General features: G+C 27.0%; 1 protein-coding gene across 1 annotated transcript in view; it reads left to right on the plus strand.

Annotated features, from left to right (window-relative positions):
* LOC117180798 overlaps positions 1 to 18,936 on the plus strand; it is a 90,210-nt gene that overhangs the window by 46,232 nt on the left and 25,042 nt on the right. The window contains exons 9-11 of the mRNA XM_033373308.1: positions 13,473 to 13,725; positions 15,749 to 16,036; positions 18,440 to 18,677. Of these exons, the coding sequence (XP_033229199.1) occupies positions 13,473 to 13,725; positions 15,749 to 16,036; positions 18,440 to 18,677 (779 nt within the window). The remainder of the gene's footprint in view (positions 1 to 13,472; positions 13,726 to 15,748; positions 16,037 to 18,439; positions 18,678 to 18,936) is intronic.

Here is an 18,936-nt window from a genome sequence, read left to right on the forward strand (position 1 = left end):
CGGATTCTGTGAGTGCCGAAACGTAAAGATCCGTTAAAAACCAAAGATCGAAAATTTGGACGAATATATTACACTCTCATGAATGAGAATGCAAAAATTGAGTCCGCCAAGATTATGTTACAAAAGGGAGTACGTACTCTCTAAATGTGAATTAGTAGAATTGTTTGAAAATTCATATTTTTAGTTGATATTTCATAACTCTAGTTGAAAATTCAACAATTTTGTGGAAAGTCTAACTTTTTTGCTAAATTTTTCTTTTTTCAATCGAAAAATTAACTTTTTTAATTTAAAATGTAACTATATTCAACTTTTGGTTAAATAATGATATTTTTTAGTTGATACTTCATGCATAGTGTATACTGTAGAAAATTTGTCTTTTTGGCCTAATTTAACAATTTTGTAACAAAAGTTATCTTTGTTGCTTCCTCATAGAGGAAGCTCTATTTTTAAAATTCAGCTGTTTGGTTGAAAAATAAATGTTTTCTTAAAAATGTAGTTTTTTGTTAAAAATTCATATTTTTGTATTGAAAATTCGTCTTCTTTACATGAAAATTAAAAAAAAAAAAATTTCACTTAAATTTATTTTATTGATAATTCGGTCTTTTTATAAATTGAAAATCAGCTTTTTTAATTGAAGATGTAACTATATTGTATTTCTGTTTAAATATTTATTTTTTTAGATGAAAATACATGTATTCTGTAAGAAATTCATCTTTCTGGCTTCAAATTTGAAAAATTGTATGACAAAGTCATCCTTTTTGGTTTGAAATTTAACTATTTGGTGAAAAATGAACTCTTTGGTTAAAATTGTACTTTTATGTTAAAATTTCATATTTGCAAGTTAAAAATTCGTCTTTTAGACCTTAAAATTTAACAATTAGAAAATTAATCTCTTAACTTTCGTACAAAAATGCAACTATTTTCTTAAAAATGATTATTATTTTTTTAATTTAACTTTTTTAAATAAAAATTTAAGTTTTTAGTGGAAAATTCCACTGCTTGGTTCAAAATTGACCATTATCAGTTGAAAATTTAACTCTTTAGTTGAAAAATCATATTTTGGGTATAAAATTATCTTTATTAAAAATTGAACTATTTTGTTCGAAATTAATTTTTCATTGAGAATTCCTCATTCTAGTTGAAAATGTAGAGCTTTTCAGATTCAGTTTAATGTAGTCACCAAATTCATTTCATTTCAAAGAATTTATTCTACTATTTTCGTGAAAAATCACATCATTTCCCCTGCTTTTAAATTATTTTGGTTTGTGAAGACTGTTTTTGATATAGTTGAAAAAATTTTTTAAGTATTTTTTTTTTAACTAACTGATATATCAATTCAAATCTTTAGCGCTGATCTAATTAGTTGCATTTTTACTGAGTTCGAAAGAGAGTAGTTCAAAATTGCAGAAAAAAGCCAAAAATTACATATAAAATAATTTTTACAATAATAATTAAAGTATATAATGAATAAATTATTAAAAATGAAGTAAAATTATAGAATTTTAAATAAATTAAATTGATATTTATTCCATTCTTATGAAAAAAATAATTAGCGGGTTAAACCTTTTCAAGGAAATGAAGAGGTCCTAAATACTGTATGTAACGGATAAACCAATTTTTTAATTTTTAATTTGCCTCAGTGTGATCTCAACACGTAATAAATCGATTACTTCACTGATGATAAATCGTCCCATATGCCAACAAAAAATAAACATAAAATAAAACAATGCGAGTATGCAAGAAAATCGAGTATGGTATGTAGATATCAGGATATATATTGACTGCTACAAGGGTCACTTGTTCCAAGAACATTTAATACATTGCACAAATACCTTGCAGCAAAACTAGATCAACATGCCTTTCTTTTTACTCTTTCAAAGTCCCGGAGGCACTTGTCAAGAGTATTTTCTGTCTTTTTAAAGCATGTCAGAAGATAAATACCCCCCCCCCCCCCCCCCCCCCCGGCGTAAGAGTAAATTAGGGCCAAAATAGGTCCCAGTCAGGTTGCCCAACTACCAATTAGGCAGCAATTTGGTGCCCCAATTACTCCCAGGTTGGTCTTCAGTCTAGCATTGTAACGGTGAGTTTTCTCTATGCCCGATTATGCGATCCAGTTGGGCAATATTAATGATTCCTAATTAACTTGCAGAGAGAATTTTTAATTTAATATTATACAATAAAGATAAGGGTTTTCGTTTATGTGCTGAACTCATAAATGTTATTTTAATGAAGAATACACACTTTATTTTGATTCTAAAGGCGAGACCATGGTGAAAGTTTTGGATGGGAATTTATTCCGATTCATTCCGAAATCTGTCCGAGCCAAACCGAACTAAACCAGAAAAAATCTACATCTCGCTCGATCGAAATAGTTTAAAAATTCATCCAATTCAATCCGAACTTCCAATTTGAACCAATCTGAACCAAAGTTTCTATCCGAATGAATCCGAACTCAGATTTATATATACCAAAACTTTAAATTTTTATGAAAGCACTGCTGATTTCTACCTACCCTAGTTCAATTTAAAAAAATGAATTTTCCGGCACAAACATTAATTTTCCGTGAAAAATATTAATTTTCTATTAAAAAGACGAAATTTTAACGTAAAAAAGATTAATCCAAATACAGTGAAACCCTTCAATAGCCCTCCCTTCTATAGAACTTCTGAGAATTGACGCCGCGCCGCATGTAAATGTAAAAGGAGCATCGCGGGGTGCCCGGAAATTCGGTTGTCACTCAGGCACGTACTCAGACGTGAACAAACAAAAGCGGAGCGGGCTATACTGAGTTAGTTCCTTACCACTATCAGCCCCGAAATCTGCGCTATATAAGAATTTCACTGTATCTGAATTTGCAATTAAAACACAACTTTCAACCAAAAAAGGAATAGTTCAATTTTCAATCAAAACAAGTCATTGTCGACCATAAAAAATTCACGTTTGTTAAAATTAAATCCTCAACAAAACAGTTGAATTTTTACTTAAAAAAGATTAATTTTCAACAAGAAATGGAGAAGTTCAATTTTGAATCAATAGAACTAATTTAAAAAAAAAACGAACTTTGAATGAAATAGTTATATTTTCAAACACATAGGTGAACTTTCAACTAAAATAAATCATTGGTCCAAACAATTTTAACTGTAGTTGCATTTTTTATTTAAAAATCTGAATTCTTAACAAAATTTATAATAACCGATATTTCAGATCAAAAATATTTTTATTTGAAATAAAAAACAGTCGTATTCAACAATAATAATTGGTCTGAACCAAGCAGATTTCTTTTATATCAATAAAGGCAAATTGATCTAATCAGTAACGTTCACTGATCGATTCAGCAATTTTGAATGATCTAAATAAAGTCATTTTGAATAACGTAATCAGTCATTTTCTCTAATTAAATAATTCATTTTGATTGATCCAATACGTAACTCTCAATGCGTTAATCAGTCATCTATGATCAATTTTAATTATTTACTGAAACGAGACCCATCATTTCCCATGGATTTTAGCCCTCTGAATATGAATCTGAAGGTCATTTTATCGTGTAACCTTTAGTTTTCACATAACCTCAAAATTATCGAATTTTGTGAAAAATAATTTTTTTTAGAATTACGTGATTTAAAAAAGAAAAAAAGAAAAATAGGCAAGAAGTATCATTTGACTTGTTTTGTGCAATATTTTGCAGGACAACCATTTGGTATGTTAAATAACTGCAGGCAAATAACTGAAAATTGCGGGTATGCCAGTGAAAGAGCGCTGCCCTGCAATACTGTGTAAATCTGAATCAATCAATAAATCATGAAAAGGCACTTATTCACTCAGTGAAATAAACAATTTTGAAAGTGGGAAGCATTGCACCATGTTAAGTTAGCAGTCATAATGAAATAATATTTTAGTAGATTTAATCAAATAGTCATAATAAAAACTTAAACACCCATAAATATGATCAATTATTTAAAAAGATGAAAAGTTTCGATACTTTTAAAACGACAAATAACGTACCTGAACCAAATAGTGAATAATTCCGGAATCACTGATTAATCAGTGAAATGTCTGTTATCAATTTTTAAAAATCACATCATTCTTCAGATTCGTGAGCAGAGGGACAAAATCCATATAGGAAATGAGGGGTCTCATTTCTAGATCAAGAAACTTTTTTTTGGAGGCTGTGTAATTTAATCAGTCAAATTTAGCGTGTAGAGTTACAATTTTGATTGATTAACAATTTTATAAATAAAAATAAAAATTTCGGTGCTTAATAAACCTTTAGCAATGAAAAAGCTGTGAATATATTTTTTTAAATCATAGTCAAATTAACACATTACAATTTTTTAAACGAAATGACTTGTGACATAAAAAAATAAATAAATACAGATATATAATATATACCATAAATATTATAAATATTATATAATTATTAAAAACTGTATTTGAGCCGTATAAAGAACAGAAGAGTAATATAAACCTTTTCTTTTTCTGTTTTGTTTTTCATGCATTAGGATTTTAAGGAAAAGGTCATCTCTTACATCAGCGTTAAAAATAATTTCAGTGATGAAATTATTCATTGAACCGGAGTTTAAACGTTTAGGAGGCTATCTTGCACTAAATTAAGAATACAGAAAGGGTCTAAGTCCGCCTCTTAAAAATAATGAAAAATCACAATAGAAGTAGTAATAAATCCGGTTTTCTATAAAAGAACAGCAGCCTCGTACTAGTTGAATCATCTCATCTTTGTAAGAAGATAGTTAAACTCTCAATGACTTATTTATGATTTTAATTTATCACCCACATTTGTATTACGACGAGTGTCAAACATTTACTTGCAATATGCCCACGACGTTCGACCCACGCACCATGGCGCACATCTAAAATTTACTTTTTCACATTTAGCGGTATTTTTTAACCGATATTGATTTTTTCTATGTATAAGGTGATCAAACATTTTTTTCGAATTTCCAAGCATACTGCTCGAAGTTTAACACACATATTTTCCATAAGAAAAAAAAGTTTATGTAAATTCTATTTAGAATCGTCAACAATAGGTGAGTCTTAAGTCTGTTTTATAAGGTTACAAGAAAACCCCATAAGTGAACAAATGGATTTTGCGAGTTCTTGGCACTAATTATGATTTCCTGTGTTTTTTCTAAATACGAATTATTTTTAATATATCAAATATAACTTCATGCCACTAACTACATGTTCAAATAAATTGTTTAAACAATTTAATATTGTTTTTAGGAACCTTTTCTTCAAAAATGTTCCACTTTTCGTGTAATTATTTATTAGAGTGAGATAATGCTTTATTAATGTTAATAAACATAATTGTTTAAGCAATTTATTATTACTTGTAATAATAGTCTTTTTAAATAATTATAGAAAATCTTAGTTTTTAAAAAAAATCCACTTTTTGTCCAATTGCCAGTTAGGGTGACATAAAAGATTAATTAAAGTTGTTCAAACCAATTTAATATTATCGTTAACAATATTCAATTTAAATAGTGCTAGAAAGTTGCAGTTTTTTCTGAAACTTGCAACTACTTGTATACTTTTCACTTGGAGTGAGTTAATATTTAATTTAATTTAGCACAAATAATGATTTAAGAAAATTATTATTGCTTAGAACTCTCTTCTTTTTTATTAATACCAGATAGTTGTGGTTCTTCTCAATTTTTCAACTTTTTATCCGATTTTTACTTATTAAAGTAACAAATAATGTTAATTAACAGGCATAGTTTCTCAAACAATCGATTAATGTTTATAATTATCTTCTCTCACATAAGTGCTTACCGAGAGTCCATTTAGAAAATTTAAAGAATATTTTAAATATCTGTTTTATTTCAGAAATGTATATTTAAAATAAAGAAAGAGATTGTTTAAAATATGAATATCTCTAATGTTTATTTACTATTTGTTCATAACTAAAAAGGCAAATCTAAGTTAAACATTTCAGTAAAACCGATATTCTTTCTACACCACGCATAAACAGACATTCATTTGTCTGCGAGCAGTCAAATGAGACACTTAAAAAGTCTTAAGTGGTGCAAATTCGCACTAGTATGTCGTTAAAAGTTGCCAAGTCATGTTTTAGAACAAATGTGTTGAATTTTGTTTCTGTGTCTGAAAATTTTATTTCATGTGTCAGTAAAAACATTACATGAAAAGCAGGAAGTAACAGAAACTTTAATTTTACTACCCGACTTTTTTGAAGACACCATATCTTCTAAACCGCCGAGTAAATCTGAACGATTTTCGCAGATTTATTATATATTATATAATATAAATATATCGATTTGTTTATAAATTTTACAATTATTATCATTATTATCCGTGTGGACAAAATAAAGTAAGTTTAACGTCATACTATTACATACTTTAAAGTGAACAATCGACAATGTTCACTATTTAATATTAGAATTTGTTCATAAACAATAACATTAATAAGCAAACATTTGTTGCTTCCATACCTCAACTCCAGAAAATACTGAGCGTAGCAGAATTTTGCATAAAAACATTTTTAAAAAAGCAAAGAATTGATATTTGTTCGCTATTTACATAAAATTAAATTAAAAACAATAAAAATTTGAATATCTAAGTATTAAAAAATTTAAGTTTTTTTCTAACTTCCTTTAAATTTAATCGACTTTCAAATTAATTTGTATTCTTTCTTAAACTTCTAAAGGTCTCCTAAACTTGATCGAATTTTTTACGAAACTTTGTCATTTTACTAACTGAGAAATTTATCTTTAAAATCGTCAAAATTCTTTTTAGAAATGTTAAGAAATAACTTTAAATATTTTGAAATCTTTGTCAATTTTCTCTTGAAATTGTTTTTCCAAAAGAAAAAAATCAGTTTAAATTTGCCCAGAAATTTTAAGAAATTTTTTTTTATTCTCTTTAAATTTTTTTTAAATTCCTAAAAAGCTTTCTTTTAGAAATCTTCAAATTATCTTTTTAGATAAAATTTACATTATTCCTAAACCTGACGTTTGAAAACTTTTTATTTTAAGCGAGACAAAGGAACGACAGCTCATCCAATCATGAATGCGAATTTTCCGACAGCAAAACTTTCGAGAATGCGATAGTTTCAAGAAATAATACAAAATTACGCCATGTACTTTTTAAAAATTGGATCATTTTTAAATACACAGAAGGCATTCTTTTACTGTAATTATCCAATAATAAGTTACTGACTACATTTAGAAGCGGAAATGAGGCAAAGCATGCCAATTAACATAATTGTTAGTAAGAATTTTTATAAAAGATGTCTTAGTCTGACATTAATATAGAAAAAAAAATTATTTTAATTATTGTTTGCTTTATATTAATTGTGATAGATTCGATAGCCTTTTTAAGTATCTGCTTTGACATTTAACTGTTTCAAAGTAAGAAGACGATTTAAATTATCCAATGGATTATAATAAATATTTCGTATTATTGCGAGATCTTTCAAAATTCGTATAAAGCTTCAAAATTGTTATTTCGAAGTTCTTAAAAATATACATATTTTAAAACTTTTTTGAAATGCTTTCAACTTTTTAATTAATTTTTAATCTATTTGAAACCTCTTAATGTCTCCTTATATTACTCTAATATTTTATAAAAATTTGTAATCACGCTAATGTTATATAAAAGTATTTTATATATTATTTTCATGGTATTTTATATTTTGCTATATAACTGTTTATATATACTCGATGTTACAAAGTGCAAGGGTTTATATGTAACACAAAATGTGTGCCTCAGTGCCTACATCTGATTCTTAAGTTTACCAAACAAGATAATAATCTAAGAATAATTATTTTCCGTGCAGAACTTTTGAAAATTTCAATTTATAATTACATTCTTCAAATGTATTAGTTATATATTAGTTTCCTAAAGGGAAAATATAGAGAAAATCTGTACCAAAAAGCATGAATTAAACATGAAAGAAACTTGTGAATGAGGAAGCCAACCGGTAATGATTTTTTGTACTTCGTGCAATTTATTTTAGACTTGAGCAAATCCAATTGTTAAAAAGTGCATGGCGCTATTTTCGACTATATGTCTAAAACTTCTGGAAATTACTCCAAACAGTTTAAAATTATTTCTCAACATTTTGAAAAAGAATATGTACGATTTTAAAGCCAAAATTTTAATTAACAATATTACAGTTTTATGAAACATTCGAGTAATATTAAAAAACATGAAGAAGTTTCAAAAAGATTCGAAAATAATTTAAAAGTTGAAAACATTTCAAAATAGTTTTAAAAAGTGTGTATCTTTGAATATTTGGAAATAATAATTTTGAAGCTTTATAAGGATTTTGAAAGGTTTCACAATAATCACAAATATTTCTTATAATCTATACAACAATATAATCTGTCTTCTTATTTTGAAAAATTAATTTATAAGAGAATATTTAAAAAGACTTTAAAACATTTCAAAAGATTTCCAAAGTTGTCAAAACAGAATCTGGAACATTTAAAGGTTGTTTTATTTATTTTTGAGAACGTAAAGGAAATTTTTGAAACTTTTTAAGAAGTTTGAAAGACTTCAAGAAAACAAACATTTTTTGTTGTGATTCCTAGGGAAATTGTGAATTACTTTTTATGTGAAAAATTAATTTTTTTAAAAATTTATAAAGGTTTCAAAACATTTTAGAAGATGTCCACAAATATCGAAAAAAATCTGGAAAATTTAAGGGCATTTTTTATAATTTTCAAATATTTTTCAAAATTTTAGGAATAATTAAAATCATTTTAAAATAAATATATTTAAAACTAAAAAGATGAATTCTTAACTAAAGATCATGAATCCTTGACTAGAATATTTAAATTTTAAGCCAAAATTATAAAGTTTTAAACAAGAAGATAAATTTTAACTAAACCAGACGAATTTTCAACTAAAAGGGAAAATCTGTTTGAAAAATTAAACAATTAAATTTTTATTTAAAAATATTGGTGCTTAACTAAAGCGAATAAATTTTAACTAAAATGATGGAATATTGAAATAGTTATATCTACATTTCAAAAAATTAGTTATTTAAGAAAAAAATAAAAATTAATTTTGAAAAAGAGCTTGAGTTTGAACCAAGCGATTAAATTTACATACCAAAAAAGATGAATTCCGAACGAAAAATATAGTATTTAATGCTTCAACTAATAAATATTTTAATTCTAAACTAAAATAATTGAATTCAAACAGAAGATACGACTTTTTACAATGAGTTTAATTTCTAACCAATGAAGATTTTTCAGTCAAGAGAGAGAAAAAATTGCTAATTAACTGTTGATTTTTCAAGCAAAAAGAAGAATTTTGTAATAAGAAGATTAATTTTCTACCAAAAAGAACGAATTCAAAAAAAAATTACTTTTCAACTAAAAGCGATCAATTTTAAACTAATAATATAGTAAAAGTTAAATTTTTCGTTAAAAAAATTAATTTCAAACAAACAAAAACGAATTTCGAATAAAACAGTTACTGTGATATAAAGCTGATTTTACAAATTATTTTTTTATTTCTGATAACTGCTCTTCTTTATCAATAAAATTAAATATCTTTTTCGAAACTTCGATAAACACGCATGCGCGCGATTTTGCTACTTGTCCATTATTTTAAAAGTGAATGGCGCCATTCTCGATTAATATCTCGAAACTATTGTTGTCGCGAAACCCGCGTTTATGATTGGAGAGACCTTTCATTTTTTTTGTTTAAAAAAGAAAGGCTGAAAACATCAGTTTGATGAGAAATTTAAGCCTATCTAAATAATAATTACATTAATAATCAATGGAGAAAATGTATCCATTTTATTTAAAAAATCGCGTAAGCTTAAGGGATCTTTAGACGTTTTAAATGGATTTAAATTCAAGTTAAAAGTTGATAACAATTCAAGAACCTTTTAAAATTATATATTTGTGAATATTTTGAAGTACAAATCTTAAAGCTTCTTGAAAATTTTTAAGGTTTCAGGATAATAACCAAATTTTCCTAAAATTGCTGGCAAAATTTAAAAAAGATATTTTTAAAATTAATTTGAACAGAATGTTTAAAAAGATTCGAAAAGATTTTCAAAAATGACATAACAGAATCTGGAAGATTTGTAGATAAATTTGTTAATTTTTCCGAATTTCAAGAAAAATTTTGGCAGTATTGTATTTGAACAGATTTCCAGAATCTTGAACAAAATGTGGATTTTCTTGAGATTCCTGGGAAAACTTTTAATGAGTTTAGTAATTTTAAAAAATTAACTTTTAAACTATTCTTAAGAAGGTGTAAAAACTTTTCAAAAGGTTTCTACAAATTCTAAAAATATCTGGTAGATTTGAGGACAATTTTTTTTTAATTTAGAAAGATTTTATTTACATCATATTACATACCATATTATTCCATACTAAGTATTAAATCATATTAGATATTAAATCATAATTCATAGTACATAATATTACCTAATAAGTCATATTACGTATTACATCATATGATATATTACATAAAATTATATATTACAAGATATTACATATTACACATTACACCATATTACAGCATGAACATAAATGTCACAATTTGTATACTTGCACTTTAAAAATAAAACATTTATATAAAAACAAAATAATTTAATACATTCATGTGACAAATATGTCAAGAAAACGCGGTAAATGGAACCTTATAGAAATTTATTGACACACGCGGAGAGTGATATTTTGTCAATGAAAAAAATAATCTACCAATTTTAAAGAATTTTAGGTGAATGAAAAAATATGATTTCATTCATTTCGAATTTACTGGAATTTTCTTATAATACGAAAACTTCTGTAAATCATATGCATCGTTCTCAAATCATGTGAGATTTTCTGTTAAATCCACAACAATACAATGCAATACAGATCGCGTGCAGAACGTTATTAAAATCAGAAAACATCAATTAACTGACACTGTCGAGTCGAAACAAAAGAAGACCAACTCTCTCCTCGCAAATAAGTTCTTTCCTGTGTAAATGACACAAAAACAGACTTTCAAATGTCTTTGGGAACCTCTTAAAACCGGCTTTTCCCAAGGTGTATAAAATGTAATTTTTATTGGACAGCGTATTGAGTGTGGGCAGGATTAGTCATAAAGCAGATCTCTTTCAAGGCCGTTCAGCATGTGGGACTAACAATAGCACCAAGTTAAGTGTCCTTCTGTGTACACGTCCCAGAAAACTGAAGATATGCAAAATTGATCTCATTTTTTTAATAAAATCATAATATTAAGATTAAAGGAATAATTTGTTAGAAAGAAGAATTTCTTTTCAATAAATCTATCAAGGGCGTTTTTTTAAATTTCTTTATATTTGGATCATGACTTCAAACATTTTAAATATTCTGTGGTTATTTTTTTAATTCTTTGAAATATACATTTCACAAAAATGAGGTGCATTATTCCTCAAATTCTACTTTTCCTGATATCTATTTTACCGAAATTCATTTCATAGAATAACAAGTTCACCTAATTTATATTTTTCCGAATTGAAGTTTAATGCATTTTTTCTTTTTCCTAATTACCTTTCTCCCTGGGTTTAATTAATCATAATTAACGTTTGTTATCATGTTTTCCCTTATTTCCTTATTGAATAATTTTCATTTTCCCGAATTGCCATCTGTGACAATCTCAATTCTTCTTGATCCTACTCCTACTTTCCCCTTTTCCCCTTCACTTACCCTCTCCTTACTTCCCCCTTCGCTACCCTTTCCTTTCCCTACTTCTTCCTCCTCTACTCCCACCTCTTCCACTTCCTCAGCTATCATTCTCCTTCCCCTACCCTACTAGCCCTCCCTTCACTTCTCTTAATACCCTTCCTGACTAAGAATAATTTCCCCTACTTCCTGTCCCTTCACATACTTTTTCCGAGACTTTTTCCCCCTAATTTTCCCTAACTTCTTTTACTTACTCATCCCTTATTACTCCTTAGTTCCACTACCTATCCCTCCCCTAATTTCCTGGGATTTCCTTCCACACATTTCCCCTCACTACTTCTTTTCTCATTTCTATTACTTCCCCTGCCCTCATTTCCTCTCCCTTCCCCTCTTAATTTATCATCACTTCCACTCCCTCAGCTTTCTCCTCCTGGGAAAAAAGTTCGACGGATGGCTGGACATACAACAGAAACGTTAAAAATAATGCTAAATGATAATTCGGAGAAATTAAGGCTGATAGTATTTCCTATAAATGAAAATTAGAACAAATATTTATTCTGAAAATGGAAATTATTATAAGTAGCAATTCAGCAAACTAAATATTATGGTAAATGGTAATTCGTAAAAATGAAAATGTAGAAAATAGTAATTCGAAAAATAGAAGCTGGAGAAATGAAAGGAAAAATGCTCATTGGGAAAAATAAAAATTATGACAAATGGAAATTCGGAAAAACTAAAAGTTAATAAAATAAGTAATTCCAATAAATGAAAATTACGAGTAATATTAATTCAGAAAAAGAAAGTTATGACATATAGTAATTCAGAAACATTAAAATTGGGAATGGTAGTTTGGAAAAATATTACAAATAGATATTTGGAAAAATAAAATTCAGGGGAAATGGTAATTAGGAAAAATTAAAATGACGAAAAAATAGCAATTAGGAAAAATAAAAATGGGGAAAACGGTTTTTGGGAATATTAAAATTGTGCAAAATAGTAAGTCTAAAAAAAAACAAATATTAGAAGAAATAGTAATTCTGAAAAAACGAAAATTAAGAGATGGTAATTTGCAAAGCTGAAAATTAGCAAAAAAGTAACTTAGAAAAATAAAAATGACACCAAGTGCTAATTCGGAAAAATAAAAACTAGGAGATATGCGAGGAGAAATGCTAATTTGGAAAATTTAAAATTGTGACAAATAGAAATTCGAAAAAATAAAAATTAGGGAAGACGGTAATTCGTAAAATTGAAAATGATGGGAAATGGAAATTCGAAACATCAAAAATGATGGCAAAAAGTGATTATAAAAATAATAATTCGAAAAAATAAAAATTAGAAAAAATAATAATTACGAATTAATTAAAATTAGGAGAAATAGTAATGCAGAAAATGAAGATGTTGACTAATAGCAAGTCGAAAAATTAAAAAAGAAGGCCAATGGAATTCGTAAACATTTTAATTGCGCAAAGTAGTAATTCAGAAAAATAAAATTTAGGTTATGGTAATTCGGAAAAATAAAAATGAATATAAATGGAAATTCGAAAAATAAAATGGTGGGGAAATTGTAATTAGAGAAAATGAAAATTAGGAAAAAATAAAGATTTTCTCAAATGTCAATTAAAACATATTAAATTGTGCAAGGAAGTAATTCAGAAAAATGAAAATTAGACGGAATAATAATTCCAAAATATGAAAATTAAGAAAAAGAATAATTCGGGTCATTCAGAAAATTAAAATTGTACAAAATAGACAGTTTTATTTCTAAATAAATATTAAAAAATCTGCCTTCAAAAACTTATCTATTTTATTATTTTTATTTTGCAGGAGATGTTACTTCCGTTCTTGCTCCTAGGATGTGTCCTCTCTACTACAGGGATCTACATCCCTCCAGGACCAAAATATCGGTGTCCAACGGAGACCAATTTTATATGGCCTTGTATCTGTCTCAAGGGCACTGATGATGGCCTTTTCATAAAATGCGAGAATACAAATTTGGCCAGCTTGAGCTTGGCCTTTGCAAATTTAGGAAACGAAGGAGTTCCTATCGAAGAACTCATACTCTACAAATGCAACATAGGTGATTAATTTTAATTTTGAATTATTTCATAAATTAAATAAGGATTATCATACGTCTTTTGAATGTATACCAGTTTTTAATATTTGTAAGATTTCATATTACTGTACAAAGATTTTTAAGAATTCATAAATATTTCGGCTCCTGAAAACATAAGAGAGTTGGAAAGAGTAATGGACTGGTCGTCCCGAAAATTCGGGACGAGTAGCCAAGTTTATGCAAAATATTTTATTACTCAAGCTTTTCACAAACGATATCAAAAATTTCGCACAAAGATTTTAAATGATTTGAAAGATTTTTTATGATTTCAAATATTTTAAAAACACATTACAATTTTTTAATTATTTTTGAGATTTTTGAAGATTCTCAATATTGCACAGAGGTTCCAAAGATTTAAAAATAATTTTAAAGATTTCAACAGATCTCAGAAGATTTAAAAGAGTCCAAAAATTTAAAGATTTTGCACAGATTCCCAAAATTTCAATGATTTTACAAAGTTTTTAAAATACTTCACGAGGATTTCAAAGATTTTCACATTTCAAGAAGATTTCAAAAATTCCACGAAGACTTTAAATATTTCGCAAAGCCTTATAATATAGCAAAATGATTTCAAAATTTTCAAAAAGATTCAAAAGATTTCAAATGAATAAAAAAAATGTCGATGATTTGAAATATTTTACAGAAATTTTAAAGATTTTAAATAATTTTAAATATTGCGAAAGGTTTTAGAAGATTTAAAAGAGTTCAAAAAGTTTTAAAGAGTTCGCACAGATTAAAAATTTAGAAGGATTTTACAGAGATTTCAAAGATTTCACAAAGATTTTAAAGATTGCTCGATGATTTCGAATATTTCACAAAGATTTAAAAATCTCGAAAAGACTTCCAATACTTCATGAAGATTTCAAATATTTCACAAAAACCTCAAAGATTGCACACAGATTCAAAAAATTGCAATGATTTCGCAAAGATTTCAGAGATTTCAATTTTAAAAATTTTCGATGATTTCAAATATTTTAAAAAGATTTTAAATAATTTTACAGATTTCAAAAGGTTGCAGATATCAAAGATTTAAGACAGTTTAAAAGATTTCCAAGAGATACCAGGATTTCAAAAAATCTCAACTCTGACGAATAATTCAAAAGTTTCCCAAAGATTTCAAATATTTTACAAAAATGTCAAAGATTGGACAAATCTTTCCAACATTTCACCAAAAATTGAACAAAGATTTCACAAAGATTTCAAATATTTTAAATAGTTAACAATTTTGTCGATAATTTCAGATATTTGACGGAATCTTCAAAGATTTTAAAAACTTTGCAAGGTTTCAAACAATTTCAGAAGATTTAAAAGATTTAAATGTGTTCAAAAAATTTCACAGATTTCTAGAATTTCACAAAGATATCTATGATTGTAAATAAATTTCAAATATTGCACAAAGATTTAAAATATTTTACAAAAATTTCCCAAGAAAATCATAAATATTTAAAATGATTTTACAGATTTTCGATTATTTTAGATATTTAACAGAAATTTCAAAGACTTTAAATCAATAACAAGATTTCAAAAGATTTAAAAAGGTTTTAAAGATTTCAATAATTTAACAGAAATTCTAAAGATTTTCACACAGACATCAAATATTTCACAAAAATTTCAAATATTGTACAAATATTTCACAAAAACTTCAAATATTTTACAGATATTTAAGTATTTTTAAATAATTCTGAACATTTCAAAAGATTTCACAAATATTTTAAACATTTCAAAAACATCTGAAAAATATTCTATGATTTTGAGAGATTTCAAAGATGTTTAATAATTTCAAAACATTTTAGAAGATGTCAAAGATTTGAGACAATTCATTATATTTCCAAGATATGCCAGGGTTTCAGAATTATCTCAAATCTTTCGGAAAGTATTCAAAGATAGAAAAAAGATTTCAAATATTTGACAAAAATTTCAAATATTTCACAAAAATCAGATATGATCTAAGATAGCAATAAAATTAAACTTTTTACATATTTTTCAGCTCGAATTTATGGTCCAGCATTTTATCCACTCAATATTCGGATTTTACGACTGATTGACACCCCTATCAAATTTATTGATGAACACAGTTTTCTTGGTGTGAATCGAACTTTACAAGAACTTCATATGACGGGCAGTAATCTCGAAAAATTTCCAAAGGAGGCCTTACAAATTCTGGGAAACCTTTCGATTTTAGTTATTAGGGGACATCGATTGGAGTCAATGAGTAACGAATTTTTCACAGGAAGTATGGCGGCTTCGAAAATGGAAAGGATAGAAATAAGTAACGGTCAGTGCAAATAGTAGTTTCATGAAACAGAGCATGGCAGGCGAAGCGGTATTAATAAAGAGAAAAATTTCAAGCTTGACTTAACAAAGTTTTCTAGCAGATCATCATTGCATTTTAAACTTTTCTCAATAACTAGAACATATTACCACTAATTATCTTTCCTTTAGAAAAATTTGGATTATTTTATTAAACAATTTTTTCGTCGAAATATGAACTATGAAACTTATTCTTGAGAATTCAGTTTTTTTTTATTAAAGAATCATCAGTTTTCTTGTAAATATAACTAATTTGTTGTAATTTTCCTTTTCTTTATTAAAAATTTATTATTTTAACTGAAAATGTAATCATAAAATTTTACATCAATAAATCTAAAATTTTTATCTGTTCTCTGATGCACACAAATGTTAAAAATTCATGTATTTTGTTAAAAAGTAATCTTTTTCGATTCAAAATTCATTCGTTTCGTTTAAAATTTGTTTATTAAAATTTAATTTTTAACTGAAAATTTAACCATATCATGTTTGTTGGACATCAATATTTTTCAATTGAGAATTTAATTATTTGTTTGAAAATTCACGATTTTCGTGAAAAATAATTTTTTTAATTAATTTTTTTAGTTTAAAATTCATTTCTTTGGTTGAAAATTAATCTTTTTTATTAAAAATTTATTTTTTAAACAAAAAATCTAACATTTTTTGTCTAAATTTTTTTTAGATACACTTAATCTTTTTGGTGGAAATTTTATTTGTTTAGTGAGAAACTAATCTTTTTCGTTGAAAACCTATATCTCTAACTGATAATTAAATTATTCTATTTTCTGTCAAAAATGTATCGTTTTTAACTGAAAATTCATCCAGTATTTTGTTGAAAATTTTTCTTTCTTGATAGAAAATTAACCTTTTCGGTTGAAATTTCATTTAAAAATTAAAATATTTGGTTTATAATTCAGGTACTTTCTTAACCATTATTCTTTCTTTTCTGGCAGTAACTTAACACCTTTTTGGTTGATAATTCAAACAATAGGTTGAATCCACTAAAAATAAAAATATTTTGTTGAAAATTAATGAATTTTGTTAAAAATGGTTCTTTTCTTGGTAGAACATGAATCTTTTTGTTTGAAAATTCAATTTCCTGGTTGCGAATTAGTTTTTTTCTGATCATAAATTAATTTTTGTAACTAAAAATGTAACTATTTAATTTTATGTTGAAAACTTTTTTTTATGGGCATTTAATCATTTGATTGAAAACTCATCTACTTTGTTGAAAATATGTCTTTTTTTGGTAGAAAATTTATTTTCTACGTTGCAGAGGTGCTTTAAAGTCAACTTCTTTTAAATTTATCTTTATTACGTAAAAACTTTACTTTTTTAGTTAGAAATTCGTATTTTTTGATTTAAATTAACAGTTATTAATTGTAAATTAAAATATTTTTTCGTGGATATACCAATCATGAATCTTTTTGTGGAGAATTCATTTTTTTTATTACTAAAGATTCATCAGTTTCGTTGTGAATGTAAGTATTTTGTCAAAAATCTCCTTTTTCTTGATTGAAAATTAATTACTTTAACTGAAAATGTAATATTATTAAATTCGACATTTATAAATCTAAAAGTTTTGTTAGTTATATTATGCTAACAAAATGTGACATTTTTTAGCACTGTCTTTCAACTGAAACCTTATCGGCATTGAGGAAACGCGACAACAATTCTTATGATGTTTTCGTGACAGACGTATTTTTCAGATAATTATTATTACAGTGAACTTTTGCCTATTTCAAGGGCAACGAAACGTAAACATTTTCATATTGTAAGGCTGGAGAAGCTCCCGCCTCTACCACGAGTCCTCAGGTGATCCTTGTCAAACGAAGTTCATTGACTGCCCCGGCATTGTATCGATGCGCGCGCTGTAAACATGTGTACGCATTTGCGCATCATGTATATCAGTGTTTGCCAAATGTTTTTGTTGACTTACTTCGTGCCAAATATAACATTTCCTTGAAATTGTACAATTTCCCAACTAAAAAACCAGTATGATATAATCAAATATTTCTCGGAATATTGAGTTTTGTAGCATGACGTCACGATGAAAAATGACGGAGAAAATACATTCTACACTTCAAAAATATTAATTGTACATTTGTGACTTACTTTTACGTTCGGAATATTTTTTTCAAAACCTCGTATGCATTCCCATGACATCATGCCACAATACCTAATTCAAACCAATGACGGCGTTCCCGCTCTTCGGGCTTCTTGTTAACTGGTCAGCCACTTACGTTAGCGAGACCGTACAGGGATCTTGGTGGGAGGTGGTAGAACCGCACAATTTAAAATAGCGCAGTATGGGGCAAGAGTTTACTGTATTTCTATGAAAGAGAGTGAATGAAAATTATTTTTTGTACAGGGTCGTTGACTTCAATATCAGTAGAGAGTTTCTCTCCTTTGAAGAAACTAAAGTCATTGGACCTTCATGGCAACAAATTACAGGAATTGAAAAAGAATCAATTTAAGGGTTTGAAGGACATGGAATACCTCGATCTTTCAAATAATTTGATCAATAAACTTGAAGCTTCTCATCTATCAGATCTTACGAAACTGAAGATTTGTAATATTTCGCATAACGCAATTGGAGAGTTGAAAAGGTAAAGGTTTTATTAAAGATTGAGATCAGAAAATTTTATTTGGGATCTTGAATGATGTACTAAAGTTATCTAAGGTTCAAAAATAAAGACTGACGAACCAAAAACACCTCAGGTTAATTTCGAGACTTATGTTTTTGCTTTCCCTTTCGGTAAAAGTTGCAATTCTTAGTTCGACGCCTCCATTCTATACCGCGCCACGTATCGTTTAGGCGGTATACTGCGCCACGTTACATTTGGCCACTGTATAGCTCAATACGTG

The sequence above is a fragment of the Belonocnema kinseyi genome, chromosome 1 (assembly GCF_010883055.1).
Source record: "Belonocnema kinseyi isolate 2016_QV_RU_SX_M_011 chromosome 1, B_treatae_v1, whole genome shotgun sequence".
NCBI lineage: Eukaryota > Metazoa > Arthropoda > Insecta > Hymenoptera > Cynipidae > Belonocnema > Belonocnema kinseyi.